Genomic DNA, 14,246 nt, shown 5'->3' on the forward strand with positions numbered 1-14,246 from the left:
TTTTCTGTCTTCATTGTTGCTAAATCATAGCTGACATTTTCCTGGCCTGGGACTGAGCTCTGGGTCTCCAGCCATTCCTTATAGGAAATGAGAATGGGGAAGTCAGGGGGAAACAGACTTTTCCACAAGGAGAGGCTGGCATGGGAGGGGCAGAGGACCCCTGGGACTGTGCTGACACTAATGACCGGGCACCTTCCCTTTTCTCCCTCAGCTTCCCCCCGCCCAGGAAAGACCTATAAAGCTTCCTTCCTCTGGGAAGCACATCTATCCAGGGAAGGCTCATCCCAGTGGCCACACAATTGCTCTTATCAGTCTCGGAGCCAGGCACAGAGACCCAGCACACACCAAGTCTCACATGTTTCCTGTTTCCACCCACCGGGTCAGGGGTGGGCCCAGAACAGCCATATCCTGCCTGGGGCCTGAGAGGGAGCAATCCCCTTCCTTTTTCCGCCTCTCAATCACAGCTGAACTCACCCTTCTCAGTTCAGGAGGAACCCTGCACTGGGACATCAGGGCAGGATTTCTAGTATAGGAAGGGTAGAGGTGAGTCTGTGGAGAAGTACTGGGACTCCTAGTCCCCAAAGCCAGCCCCAGGGCTCCATGAGTCAGAATAGCCATGCTGGTAGTGTCTTTGAGGAGTTCGAGGTTTCAGCAATGGTTCTCTCACTGACTTGTCAATAGTATATCATTTCTATTTTTCTAGACAACTCAGACTCCTGTGGTGAGGTAGGGTAGGAAGGATGACAGGTGCAGGTCCAGTCTCTAGGCCCATTCCTATACTCTGGTCCTCTCCCCCATCAAAGGAGTCACATACAAGTGTAAAAGCCACATTTATAATTATCCCTCAATGTAACAACTCACACAGAACAGACAGCCGTGGCTCACTAGAAGCCTGGGGGGGGGGGTAAATTCTTAACACATGGTGGCTCCCAGAATAGAATACAGAACCTAGAGTAACTGGAGCGACTCTCAGGCTCAAGTCACAAGACAGATGTGTGAATTACAGGGCAAGACTCCTGAGGTGTCTTCTCTTGGGAGAAAGGGTACTGAATCACTATTGGCAGTCGGCAATCAGCAGGAATAGGGACAGGCTATATCTGCATGGCACCTGCAGAATGCTGAGGCCTATTCCTGCTAGGTCCTTCAAAATATCTTGAGCCCAGCTACTCTGCTGCTTCCCATCTAGGTCCCAGTAGGGCCCAGAGAGAGGAGCAATGTTTTGTCAATGACTAATGATAGGAATGGCAGCAGATGAGCTTGATCTAACACCTGTCACCCCAACACCTGTCAACCCTTTGTAAAGGCCAGGGTGGGGACATGGGGCCTTACTCACCTGCAGAAGCTAACCTGGATCTATACAATCCACTGTGCTTAGGCCCAAGAACTTCCTGCTCAGACTCTGCATTACACAGTAGAGGCAGATATACCATCTACTTAGTGCCTCAGCTGCAGACAGGGATCTTAGCCTCCGTTCATCCCCATGGGGACAACTATGAGATGCCAAGACTTTTGGAACCCATTGCCACCTAATTTATGGGGCCTGTACAAATGTGAACACCCCCCACCAGGCCCAAAGCCCAGGATGGCGTGATAGGAATGCAGGCCTGTGCCAAATGGGGCATGTGCCTGGCACAATTACTTGGGTGTGAGAGAGCGTGTTTCTGTGTCAGGGAAAGGGAGAGTAAAGATGGTATGCAAGCTAGTGGCCTTTTCCGTATACAGTGGACTGACCCAAGTCTTCACCATTGACACACTACTTTGTTTCAGTCACATCTCAGTAACAAGAACCTGTATTAAATGGCCTGGGGAGAACAGAGGAGTCTGGCTGAGCTCCCCCGGAAGTGGGGAGCTAGAGGATACTCAGCTGCCTCCTCAGGGGCTAGGCCAGACCCAGTGCTCCTGGCAGTGCTGAGGCAGAGCTGGCTTCCATCTCTAGCCTCCGCCCCGGATTCATTCACTCCCATCTGGACTCAGATCTGTGGCCCAGGCTCATACAGTGCGTCATCCCTCAAAAAGTAGCGAAGCGGGATCTGCAGGGGTGAAACAGATGGCAGAAGAGGTAAGAAGAGGTCTTACCCACATTCCTAATGCCCACCACCCAAAAGATACAGCTCCACAGGCACAGGGTGCTTCCCAGGTCTGTGGCCTCAGAGCACTAACAAGGGGCTCAAGTCCTTCAAAGAAACCCTCCCCTTCTCCCGCCAACACCCCTTACCTTGAAAGGCTGACTTATCCCTACTACAGAGTGCAGATTGTTGCTATAATAACAGAGAAGAAACTGATCCTCAGTTTCAGGGACATCACTGATGTTGATGTATACCTGGAACAAAAGGAAACAGTGTCAGCATAGTGGTAAATTATCCAACACTTTCTTTTTAGTCAAGTTTGCAGGATAGAGATGTACCTGGTTTGGGTTGTTGCTAAAGGAGACTTGGTTGTCGCCAACCCAGACATAGGACACATAGTCGTTAATGTGGCGCATCCCTACCTGTGAGTGGAGATGAGACAGTCAGTGGCTGGACAGGGTATGAGAGCTAGAGAAATCCTACTGAGAAGGTGGTCTTTCTGCTGGGGCTGGCCGCTGCACCCTTTCCCTTCCCGGACAGGCCCTAAGTTGGTAAGGATCTCTGGGGTGAACAGTGGTCTCTGCCCAATTCCTGTGAGCCCAAATGATGGACAAACCAGAGGATGATGAACTCCCTGTCAAGATTGCCACATCACCTTGTACAGTCCGATCCAGTCCCAGGGGCTGCTGAGGAACTCTGGGGTGGAGGTGTAGCTAATCAACATGTCATTCTCCATGGTCCACAGGTATTCAGGCATCATGGTGACCAGTGGGACAGACATCAGGGGGTTCAGCTAAACACAGGGATAGGAGGTAGACTGAAATCCTTAAGGCACCTTTTCCTTACTGTGTCCTTCAGCGTGGTGGGGGCAACAGAGACACCCAGAGCAGTGGGCACAGAACTTTGCTACTCTAGCTGACCCTAGCTGACCAACAGGAAAAAAGAAAGGGCCAAAGGGGCCTGTCAGAGGGAGAGCTTGCCCTGCCACAGGAATGGGGTCTAGAAACGGGTAGACAGCCCAGAGCCCAGAGCTGAGGCTGAGTGTGAGTGGGGAAGCAGGAACTGCTCTAAGAAAAGAGGTCTCAAAGCTGCTCTTTCCCAAGAGGTCTCAAAGTGCTCTTTCCCAAGGTTTTCGCTCTGTGGAGAAATGCTGTGGGAAGGAGCTGTACAAATAGGGAAGGGCCAGTGCTGAGGCTGGGGAGTAGGCAGTTACTGCGGCCACGGTAAAGGATGGAGGGCTCCCTCTGCAACTCGATCTAGACACAGTGAGGACAAACAAAAGGGAGTTCTATCTCACATAGTAGGTAATAAGCATGATGGAACTCATTAGCCTCCAGGGAGCACCCAGAGGAAACAGAAGCCTGCTCACAAAGCATCTAGGCACGGGTCTGACAGAAAGAGCCGTCAACAGCTCCTCAGAAACACTGGCTACCTGACCTGAGAGGAAAGGCAATCATGTCTTCCCACAGGTGTCTCCTGCAGATTACCTGACATTACAGCTCGGCCCTAGAGGGCCTGTGGGATGGCCCAACACAGTTCTCCCTCTGCTACGTTTTGGGAAACCCAGAAGCTCACCTCCAGTTCGAAGGTCCCAGTGACAGGCTTATGGTCACTGATGCTGTATGACATGTGGCTGACGTAGCTCTTTAGCGTCAGCGAGAAGTAGGAGGTTGGCAGGCTGGAGGCCAAGGGGCTGGCCTGGGGCTGCCGCTTCAGCCTCCACAGGATGCGGTCAGTCCATGCAGGCTTGCGTTTTTTCTCACTAAGGGTAGAAAAAAGAATGGGAAGAAAGGAGTTGACATAACAGCAGAAATGTGCTTCCACAGGCTTGCTTAAAAGTTTACCAGCAGCCCAAGACTTCTGGGCCACAACTGGGAGAAGCACAGTGGCAGGTGACAGGATCCAGAAGAAGCAGCAGGAATCAATCACAGACCCTCTACCTAAGCCCACATTTTGTGAATTAAACCCTGATTTAGGAACATTCCATTCAAGGCACTCCTAAAAAAGAAAGGAAGGAAGGAAGGAAGGAAGGAAGGAAGGAAGGAAGGAAGGAAGGAAGGAAGGAAGGAAGGAAGGAAGGGAGAAAAGCAGAAAAGAACCTAGGCTGGATTTTTTGGATTTTGGAGTTGTAGAGACTCAGCCATAACTGGGGAATGCTTACCACAGGCCTGTGGTTAGTCTGGTTACCACTCACCCTTTACAGTAGGGAGACTGAATCTGAGAATGGGAGTAACTTTCCCAGAGTTACTAAGTGGTGCAACCAGGACTCAAGGCCAAGCAAGCAGCATGACCACAGAGCACATGTTCTGAACCACCAAGCTAACCCTCTTAGGTTCCAGCTTCCTCCTCTGCAAATGGAGATGAGAACAGTTGTTACCTCACGGGGCTGCTAAGATGTTGAGGTGAGCTGAGTCACTTCTAGATCTAGAGAGAGCTTCTGCATGAAGCAGGCTCTCTGTAGACCTCAGTCACTGTGCTTAGACAGGGGCTCCTGAGTCCAGGCTGGCCTTAAACTCCATAAAGGTTAGGATGAGTTTGAACTTCTCATCCTCCTGCCTTCATCAGTGCTGGGAGTTCAGGTGTGCGCTACCATGCCCAGTTTATGTGGTGTTGGCGATCCGGCTGAGGGCTTCTGTAAATGCTAGACAAGCACTCTACCAAATGAACTACATGCCAAGCTCCCACTGTGATTCTTTGTCCTCAAAAGCCACCAGAAAGTGCTTGACATATGAGCACAAAGGTCTGAATTCAAATTCTTGTAAAATTCAAAACAAAAGATACGCAGCACGCATGTGTAAAGCCAGTGCTAAGGAAGGTAGAGCGCAGGAGCCGGCCAGTATAACTGAACTGGTAGGCTCCAACTCAGTAAGCACCGAGGAGACCAAGGCAAGTGAATTTCTGTGAGTTCAAGGCCAGCCTGGCCTATGTAGTGAGTTCTAGGACAGCCAGGGCTATAAAAAGAGACTCATGTAAAAAAGAAAAGAAAATACCAGGAAGTAAAACTATTTGTCATCAAGCCCGAAAGCCTGAGTGTGACCCTCAGAACCCACAGGGTAGAAGGCAAAAGTGGGTGGTGGCTCATGCCTTTAATCTCAGCACTTGGGAGGCAGAGACAGGCAGAGCTCTGTAAATTCAAAGCCAGCCTGGTCTACAGAGTGAGTTTCCAGGACAGCCAGGACTGTACACAAAGAAACCCTGTCTCAAAAAAAAAAAGTAAGAACCAATTCTCAGGAGCTGTGCTGTTTGCCACTGCAAGTGCATCCCCAACATACACTAAAAATATAAAATGTTTAAACACTAAAAAATGTTTTAAAAAACTTTTTGGGGGGGTTCTTTTGAGACAGGGTTTCTCTGTAGCTTTGGAGCCTGTCCTAGAACTAGCCTCTGCCTCCCAAGTGCTGGAATTAAAGGCATGCACCACCATCACCTGGCTAAATTATTTTAAAAAACGTAAAAATCAACTGGAGAAGACAACAGACACAGACGTCTGACCTACACACATTCATGTTTATTCTCTCTCTTTCTCCCCAGAAAGTCAATTCAAAGAGTCAGGCATGGTGGCTCATGCCTATAATCCTGGCACTCAGCTGGCTAAGGCAGGAGGATCACTTGAGGTCAGTCTGGGCTACATAAACTTCCAAGCCAGTGTTAACTAAGATTGAGTGCCTGTCTCAAAGAGGGAGGGGAGCACTGGAGAGATGGCTCAGTGGTTACCACAGGCTGTTATTTCAGAGGACCTGGGTTCAATACCCAGCACCCATGTGGTTGTTTACAACTATCTATACTCCAGTTCCAGGGGATCTGATGCCCTCTTTTGATGTATGTGGATACCAGACATCATGTAGTGCAGGCAAAACACACATAAAGCTGTGCGGTGGTGACACACATCTTTAATCCCAGCACTGGGGGGGGGGGGAGGCAGAAGGATCTCTGTGAGTTTGAGGTCAGCCTGGTCTACAATGCAAGTTGGGTCTATAAAGCAAGTTCCAGGACAGTCAGGATTATTACACAGAGAAACCGTGTCTCAATGTCTCAAAAAAACAAAAACAAGGGCTGGAGAGATGGCTCAGAGGTTAAGAGCATTGCCTGCTCTTCCAAAGGTACTGAGTTCAATTCCCAGCAACCACATGGTGGCTCACAACCATTTATAATGAGGTCTGGTGCCCTCTTCTGACCTGCAGTCATACACACAGACAGAATATTGTATACATAATAAATAAAAAAAACCAAAAACAAATAAAAACCTACACATAAAATAAAAATTAATAAATCAAATTTTTAAAAAAGTATAGAGTGATGAAGATATTGATGCTGGCCTCTGGCCTCCATAGACTCATGCATGAGCAGTGGGCAAGTGCATCCCCATACATGTATGTATACAAACAAATGTACACAAATACAAAAACGCAAGCAAAAAAATGTAAGCAATAACAGATAACAAACCCCAAATTTAAAAAAAAAAAAAAACCACTTTCTAGCCGTGGGTGGGGCAAGTGGTACACACCTTTAATCCCAGCACTCAGGAGACAGATCTCTGTGAGTTCGAGACCAGCCTGGGCTACAAGAGCTAGTTCCAGGACAGGCTCCAAAGCTACAGAGAAACCCTGTCTTGAAAAACCAAAACCAAACAAACAAAAAAAGGCTTTCTTCCTCTAGTGACTTCTGCCACTAGTCAGGCGAGCCTCTGACCCTGTTCAGCTCCACTAGCAGCTTCTGGGTTGGTCATTCACTACTCATCCAGCAAACAGGGACAGGAGGGCAGTCAGGGTCCTGGGAGGGAGGAGAGCTGTTACCTCTGAATTCCTCTCCAGCAGAGGACTCCCTTCCCCCACAGTAGTAAAACCTCATCTGACAATTCTCTACTTAAAATCTTTAGAGGGTTTCACTGCCTCTAATACAAGTAGGGTTCCCAGGGATTCAGAAGGCTGACTTCCCACCTGATGTACAGACTTACTCTATTGTTGCCGCTCTCAAGTCTCTGCTGGATAGAACACCCTTCACCAGGGAGAGGTGAAGTACATCATCATAAAGCTGTCCCTAACGTCTTAATCCTGCTTCCAAAGCATTTAACTCCAGTACTTCCACAATATTCTACCCTGTGACTTTGTTTCCCTAGAAGAATATCAGCTAGTGTATGCCTCTGGCGTTCAGGCTTGGTTCCTGCATCTTCTGGATAGCTTCAGCAATCAAACTTCAGTTTCAGACTAAATGTCCATCAGTCTCCTAACTATAAAACCATAAGCTCAACCTTTTTCCTCAAAAAAGTCCATCCAGAGATAGGCTTGGCAGCACATATCCACATTCAAGAGGCAGGGAAAGGCAGAATGATTTGCTCTGAATTCAAAACAGCTTGGTCTAAACGAGATGCTATCTCAAAAACACAAACAATATAATCACTTCTATAATCCCAGCAGTTGGGCTGTGGGCAGGAGGATTAGGAGTTCAAGGTCAGCCTCTGTGGCCTGGTGAGGTGGCACACGCTTTTCATTCCAGCATTTGGAAGGCAGAAGCAGGCAGATATCTGTGAGTTTGAGGCCAGCCTGTTCTACAGAGCAAGTTCCAGGACAACAGGCTCCAAAGTTACAGAGAAACCCTGTCTCAAAAAACAAAACAAAAATCAGTCTTTACAATAAAATGATAAAGTGAGTTTGAGGGTTAGCCTGGGTTACGGGAGACCCTGTCTCAAGAAAACAAAACCAGGGCTGCCAATATGGCTAGGAGGGTAAGGACACCTGCCGCCAAGCCTAAAGATGTGAGTTTGATCCCTGAACCCATATGATAGAGGAGAACCAACTTCTGAAAGCTGTTCTCTGATCCCCACATGTGTACACACAATAAATTAATGTAAGAAAAAATAGAACAATTAAAAATAGAGCACAATGAACAAAAAATGCCTCCAGTTTTAATGTGCAGTCTCCTATGTCCCACTCATTTTGAAATAGTTTGTCTCGTCAGTCGGTGGTGGCGTATGCCTTTAATTCCAGCACTCGGAAAGCAGAGGCAGGCAGATGTCTGTGAGTGAGGCCAGCCTGGTCTACAGAGTGAGTTCCAGAACAGCCAGGGCTGTTACACAGAGAAACCCTGTCTTGAAAAGTCAAAAGAAAACAAAAAAACAAACCAAAAACCCCAAAAAAACAAGTTGGGTGGTGGTGGCACATGCCTTTAATCCCAGCACTTGGGAGGTAGAGGCAGGAGGATCTGTGAGTTCGAGGCCAGCCTGGTCTACGAGAGCTAGTTCCAGGACAGTTGCAAAGCTACAGAGAAACCCTGTCTCGAAAAAACAAAAACAAAAAAACAAAAAAACAAAAAAAGAAAAAAGAAAACAAATAGTTTATCTCCTGCTTCCTTCAGTCCTGTTTTTTCTAACTACATCCAGTGGACTGCTGTCACTTACGTAGCAGCACATCTTTCAACAAGGGAGGATGATACCATGGTGAACTGACTCTGGAATCAGAAGCCCGCCGGAGGAAAGTTCTGCTCTGCTGACTGGGTGCTATGCCCTCAGGGAAGTGATGCCACCTATCTACAGCTCAGTTTCTTGAACTTTAAGATGGGACGATAACAGCACTTACTTCAAAGACGCTGAGGCATCAAGGAGTAGTCCAAAAGTAGAAACTCTGGCTAAACCACCTTCTGCCCATCAGCTCCTAAGGCTGTTACTGGACTTACTCCTCTGGCTTTCTGTTTGTTCAGAATCAGGGTCCTGCTATGGACCCCTGCACAGCCTGGGACTCACTGTGGCCAAGATATCCTCAAACTCACAAACTATCCACTTGCCTTTGCCCTCCACCACTGGAAAACCACTGATCCAATCTCTCCTTGGTCATCATGAACATGAGGTGCCCAGCAAGGCTTACAACTTGGTAAGAGTCACACAAATGCACTTCTCCTTTAAAGGACAGCTTCTCCCCAACTCTCTGAGATGGCTAAGAACCCAGACCTGGGGCTAGACAGATGGCTTAACAGTTAAGAACACTGTGTTCTTCCTAGCACCCACATAGTAGCTCACAACTATCTGCAACTCCAGTTCCAGGGTAACCAACACTCTCACACAGACATGCATGCAGGCAAAATAACAATGCACAGAAGAAATAAAAACAAACCATTACAAAAAAAAAACCAAAAAAAATTCAACAACAACAAATCTAGACCTTCAGGATTGTGATTATCCTCAATCCTGAACCAGAGTCTGCCTCCTTCCTCCTCAGTACTCAGGCAGCCCTTCTTCTTATCTTTTCTTTAACATCTGCATTGTTCATCTTTTCCACCAAGGTTTACCATCTGTCAGGTAAACTAAACAAGATTAAGAAGCAGTGTCAGTCGGGCGGTGGTGGCACATGCCTTTAATCCCAGCATTCGGGGGAGAGGCTCGCTGTGAGTTCGAGGCCAACCTGCTCTACAAGAGCTAGTTCCAGAACAGGCTCCAAAACTACAGAGAAACCCTGTCTTGAAAAACAAAAACAACAACAACAACAAAAATCCTAGCAGAGGTAGGTAAATCTCTGTAAATTCCAGGCCAGCAGAAGCTATACAGTGAGACCCTATCTCAAAATAAAAAGCAACCAACCAAACCAAATCAATGAGACTGTTTTTTCCATCCAGCACAGAACCCAGGGCATGCAGTAGATAACTATCACTGAGCCACACACCCCAGTTCCCTGAGCTCGTTTGACAAACAAGACAAGAAACCAAAGACAATAAAACATGTTACTGTCTCTATTCTTCAAGTCTACATTTCTTATAATCTGAAGTGGATCTTTAATGCACAATGTACTGGCATTGTGACTTCTGTCTTATTAACTGCTTCAATCATTCCAACAATCCTGTCTTTTGTCTTTAAAACAGACTTATTCATTTTTATTGGATGGGTGCTGCCTGTGTGTATTTTTATGTACCACATACATGCAGTCCTCACAGATGCTGTGACACTGGAGTAGCAGACAGTGCTGAGGGGCCATGTGGGTGCTGGGAACTGAACCTGGGTCCTCTGCCAGTGTAACAAGTGTTGTGAGCCTCTGAGCCATCTCTCGAGCCCCAGGGTCCTACAAGTCACATTTTTCTAAAGCTGAGAGAGGCTACTCTGTTGTGGTGGAAGCAGGATGCTTGCCCAGACCTGCTGACTACAAAGTCTGTGTGCCTTCGGTGTGCTCTATTCTGTCTCTCACCTCTGTGAACATGCTAACTCCTTTCAGAGAAGCCAGAATGCTCCTACAGCGTAGATCAACCTCACTAAGGTTTTCTGGATAAATAGTTTGAGTATAACTTTCTTAAATGAATGAACATGCCTTCACATTCAGAAAACTAAAGTGACAAGACTCTGCAAGATTCTCTAGAGATTCTAAAAACAAAGCAAAACAACACACCAACCACAGAACCAGTCTACTGACCCAGAGTAGCTATGGCCCAGTAGTCTGCTCAGTTTCTGTGTGTGAGAGTACTTCACTTCAGCTCCCTATGGACCCTGGAGCATGGTTAACTGGTCATGCACTTAACATGTCCGTGACACAGTCTTGACTAGCTTTGATCAGAATACCCTCTGCTCCATAGCCAATCTGTATCCATGATTACTGTAACAAGACCCGGCGCAATCCCTGACTCTAACAGGATTTCCCGCCCTGTTCTCAGCCCCTCCACCCTCCCCTGTAATGGAGCTGACCTCGTTTCTCATTACATCTTGGCTCAGGGACACAGCACAGCCAATGAAAGCTGTATTCTATGCTCTGTACACAAATCATTCACAGTCGCTTTGTAAAGCTAGACAGACACATAAGTCACCTACAGTCACTTAGGACAACTACCCAGGCCAGGGTCTTGCTCCCAAGGTGCCACTCACCAGTGCTACGGATGGACTTAGAGGGCCTGTCCCTCTTCTCTCTGCCAATATTGTTGCCTCCTTCAGCATACTTTTCTAGGAACTGAGGTGCATATAGCTCAGAGGCAGAATACTTGCCTGGTATACATGGGGCTCTAGGATTACCCTGTCACTGCAAAAACAAACAAACCCACCTCTCCTTGACAAGTATAATTGACCCTTCCTGTCTCTGGCTGCCAGCTTCCTTTGGCACTTCGAGTTCAGGAAATGTATTGGCTGACTCCTAACCAAGCTAATCGTGACTATTTGGCTCTCCTTGCCATTGGTAGGTCCCTTTGCTAGACTTGCTTGAATATTCTTATCAGGCTCCAGATTTAAACATAAGCCAGGCACTGTCTTTCTACCTGGGATGACCATAAATTAGATCCAGGTTCCGCGCTGGGTATCACGAGGACAGAAATGGTTCACTACAGGTTTCTTTTGTTTGGCAGTGTTAGGTACCAAACACATAAAGGTCCTACCACTGGGCTACATCTCCTGCCCTTTGGTTTTTGAGAGAAAATTCCATTATGTAGCTCAGAAGACATGATCTTTATGCTTCTGCCTCTCAAGTAGCTGGGATTATATATTTGTGTGTATGTACGTACATGTATGCAGAGGCCAGAAATTGGTCTCTCTTTTCATTGCTCTCCATCATATTTTTTTAAAATATTTATTTATTATGCATACAATAGTCTATCTGTGTGTATGCCTGCAGACCAGAAGAGGGCAGCAGACCTCGTTACAGATGGTTGTGAGCCACCATGTGGTTGCTTGGAATTGAACTCATGACCTTTGGAAGAGCAGGCAATGCTCTTAACCACTGAGCCATCTTTCCAGCCTGTTTTTGTTTTTTGAGACAAGGTTTTTCTGTGTAGCCCTGGTTGTCCTGGAACTCACTCTGTAGACCAAACTGGACTCAAGCTCAGAGATCTGACTGCCTCTGCCTCCTGAGTGCTGAACTTAAGGCATGCTCCCACCACTGCCCAGCTTCGGTCCTCTTTTTTGAGGCAGGATCTCTTATTGAATCTGGCAGTTACCATTTGTCTGACAGTAGTTTTGATCAGGTATAGACTTTAAAATGAGTGCTGAGAATCTAAACTTATGTTCTTATGTTTACACAGCAGGCACTTCACCAACTGAGCCATCTCCTGAGTTCTGGGATTACACAGCACATCCAAGGCTTAGTGTGATCTGGGGCAGTGGAGCCCCTAGCACTTAATGTCTCTACTGTTCTCCAGATGGGTTCAGCAATGTCCACCACAGGAAGTAACAGCTATCACTGGCCCTAAACAGGAGTATTTCAATCATGATATCCACTGTTCCTGCCTAGACATCTTTTTATGGGCTCTAAGCACCACCGAAAATTTATAGCTCTGCATCAGGCAGTCTAGGGTTCAAATTCTTCCTAAACAGCAAAGCTTCTTACTACCTGGCAGCCAGGCTCTCAAGCCATAGTTAGTACCTGAGGTGATCATGTAGCCTACCAGACAGGTTGTTGCTACCCTAACAAAGGGTCAGGCTGTTGTTATGCTCCTTTTTGTAATATGGAGGATGCCTGAATAGAGATGCTAATTCAGACTACGTGTCAGAGCTAACATACAGAGCAAAAAGATAAAAATATGTGAAAAAATGGACATAAAAAGGTGTGGTCAAAGGTGTAGACATGACTAAAGCCATTTACCTGGTTACCTAGGAAACAGAATTCTAATGAATTTCCCCCTCAGTTTACATTTTGGTATAAAGGCTGTTTAAAGAATAAATGAGAGAAATTTTTCAGGATGTGAACTCAGGATTTCATGAGGGATCACTGGAATCTCCCTCCCAATAAAGCCATGTGAGTTGTGTCTTTTTTTTTTTTTTTAGCTTTGGTGCTTGTCCTGGAACTAGACCAGGCTGGCCTTGAACTCCCAGAGATCCGCCTGCCTCTGCCTCCAGAGTGCTGGGATTAAAGGCATGCACCACCACCACCCGGCTTGTGAGTTGTGTCTTTATCCCCACACCTCTATGATGGTCCAGAGAAATAATTTAGGGTCCGGGCTGGGGAGTGAACCCCGACATAATGGCGTCCAATGTGGTCCAGGCTGCCACCGGATCATGACAGTGGTGCATGTCTTTAATCCTAGCACTCAGGAGACAAGGGGTCCCTGAATGCTCTGGTGCCTTCCCTTCTAAGTTAGGGCCCTGTCTGCTCTTGTCTACACCTTCCCCTTCAATAACCTTCTACCCAACAGCAGCCTTCTCTTCCACTTTCAGACCAATCTGAGAAGCTCCCACAGCCAGTGCCTCAGGGAAGGACAGGAGGTTCCACTCCTGAGTTGATGGCTGGGTCTATTCCCGCTTCCCTGATACCTCTGTTTTGTGGCACACCCCGACCTCCACCCTGCTCCCTGGGCTGGCTGGCCTCCTGGGCACCAATTCTTTCTCACCTTGTGTCATAGTTGTTGGAGTGCCTGTCAAACTTGTAGGTGGGTGGGAAGAGCAGGGCACCTTCCTGGAACTCCCGGAGCAGCGGGTCATGTCTCTTGGCAATGCAGAGCTGTGGGTAAAGACACAGTCCCCATCTTCCCAGTCCTGATGCAATAGGTCAGCACCACCCTCTCTCTGTCACTGCTTCAGCAGTCCCTGTAATCTTCTGAAAATGTGGCTTTACAGGACTAGTGGAGACAGATGTTTGCCATTTTCTGTCTATCCTTCCTCTGTGGAGAGCAGACCTTGATTTCCAACTGTCTGGAGGTCACTAGAAGGCTTGTGTCAGAGGACATAAAAAAGCCAAGGCCCTCAAAGGGGTGGAATATTATCCTCCAGAGGTAGCCTTGTTTGAAACAGGAGAGGCAACAGGGATACAAGCAGGCTGATGCATGTTAGAAGACCAGCACTGGCCAATGCTAATCTGGACCCCCTCCCATGCCTTGTTTTAAGGAGATGCTAGCATTTCACACTGTAATTTAGACTTGGCTGGAACTCATGTAGCCAAGGTGGAAACAAAATCCACGACAATCCCCTTGTCTGACGTCTCCTCAGTGCTGAGATCACAGGTATGAGCTGCCAATGCCCAGCCTGGCTCCCTATGCTTGAGAATGCCAACGGTTTCTCTAGGTCAAGATCAGTACTGACAGTATGGCTGTCCCACGCCTCCACGGGCAAAACCTTTCTCTCTTCCTACCCAGAGAGAAAGGAGAACAGATTCCAGATAATTAGAGCACTGCTGGTCTCTGAATATTTCACAGACCTCCATGACAGGTTCAGATCACACATACACAGCCCAGACCCTCTGCTCGCTCTCTCTCTCTCTCTCTCTCTCTCTCTCTCTCTCTCTCTCTCTCTCT

General features: G+C 47.4%; 1 protein-coding gene across 2 annotated transcripts in view; it reads right to left on the reverse strand.

The window, feature by feature from the left end:
* Positions 1-1,774: 1,774 nt before the first annotated feature.
* Positions 1,775-14,246, reverse strand: part of Inpp5k (inositol polyphosphate-5-phosphatase K) — a 20,415-nt gene continuing 7,943 nt past the window's right edge. For both annotated transcript variants that reach the window (XM_050128848.1, XM_050128846.1), the window contains exons 7-12: positions 13,347-13,456; positions 3,642-3,828; positions 2,722-2,859; positions 2,405-2,488; positions 2,216-2,320; positions 1,775-2,030 (exon numbers count right to left, since the gene is read on the reverse strand). In XM_050128848.1, coding sequence (XP_049984805.1) covers positions 1,971-2,030; positions 2,216-2,320; positions 2,405-2,488; positions 2,722-2,859; positions 3,642-3,828; positions 13,347-13,456 — 684 coding nt within the window. In that variant the 3' untranslated portion in view covers positions 1,775-1,970. The remainder of the gene's footprint in view (positions 2,031-2,215; positions 2,321-2,404; positions 2,489-2,721; positions 2,860-3,641; positions 3,829-13,346; positions 13,457-14,246) is intronic.

The sequence above is a fragment of the Alexandromys fortis genome, unplaced genomic scaffold (assembly GCF_014885135.2).
Source record: "Alexandromys fortis isolate MF-2015 unplaced genomic scaffold, M_Fortis_MF-2015_v1.1 scaffold_80, whole genome shotgun sequence".
Taxonomy (NCBI): Eukaryota; Metazoa; Chordata; class Mammalia; order Rodentia; family Cricetidae; genus Alexandromys; species Alexandromys fortis.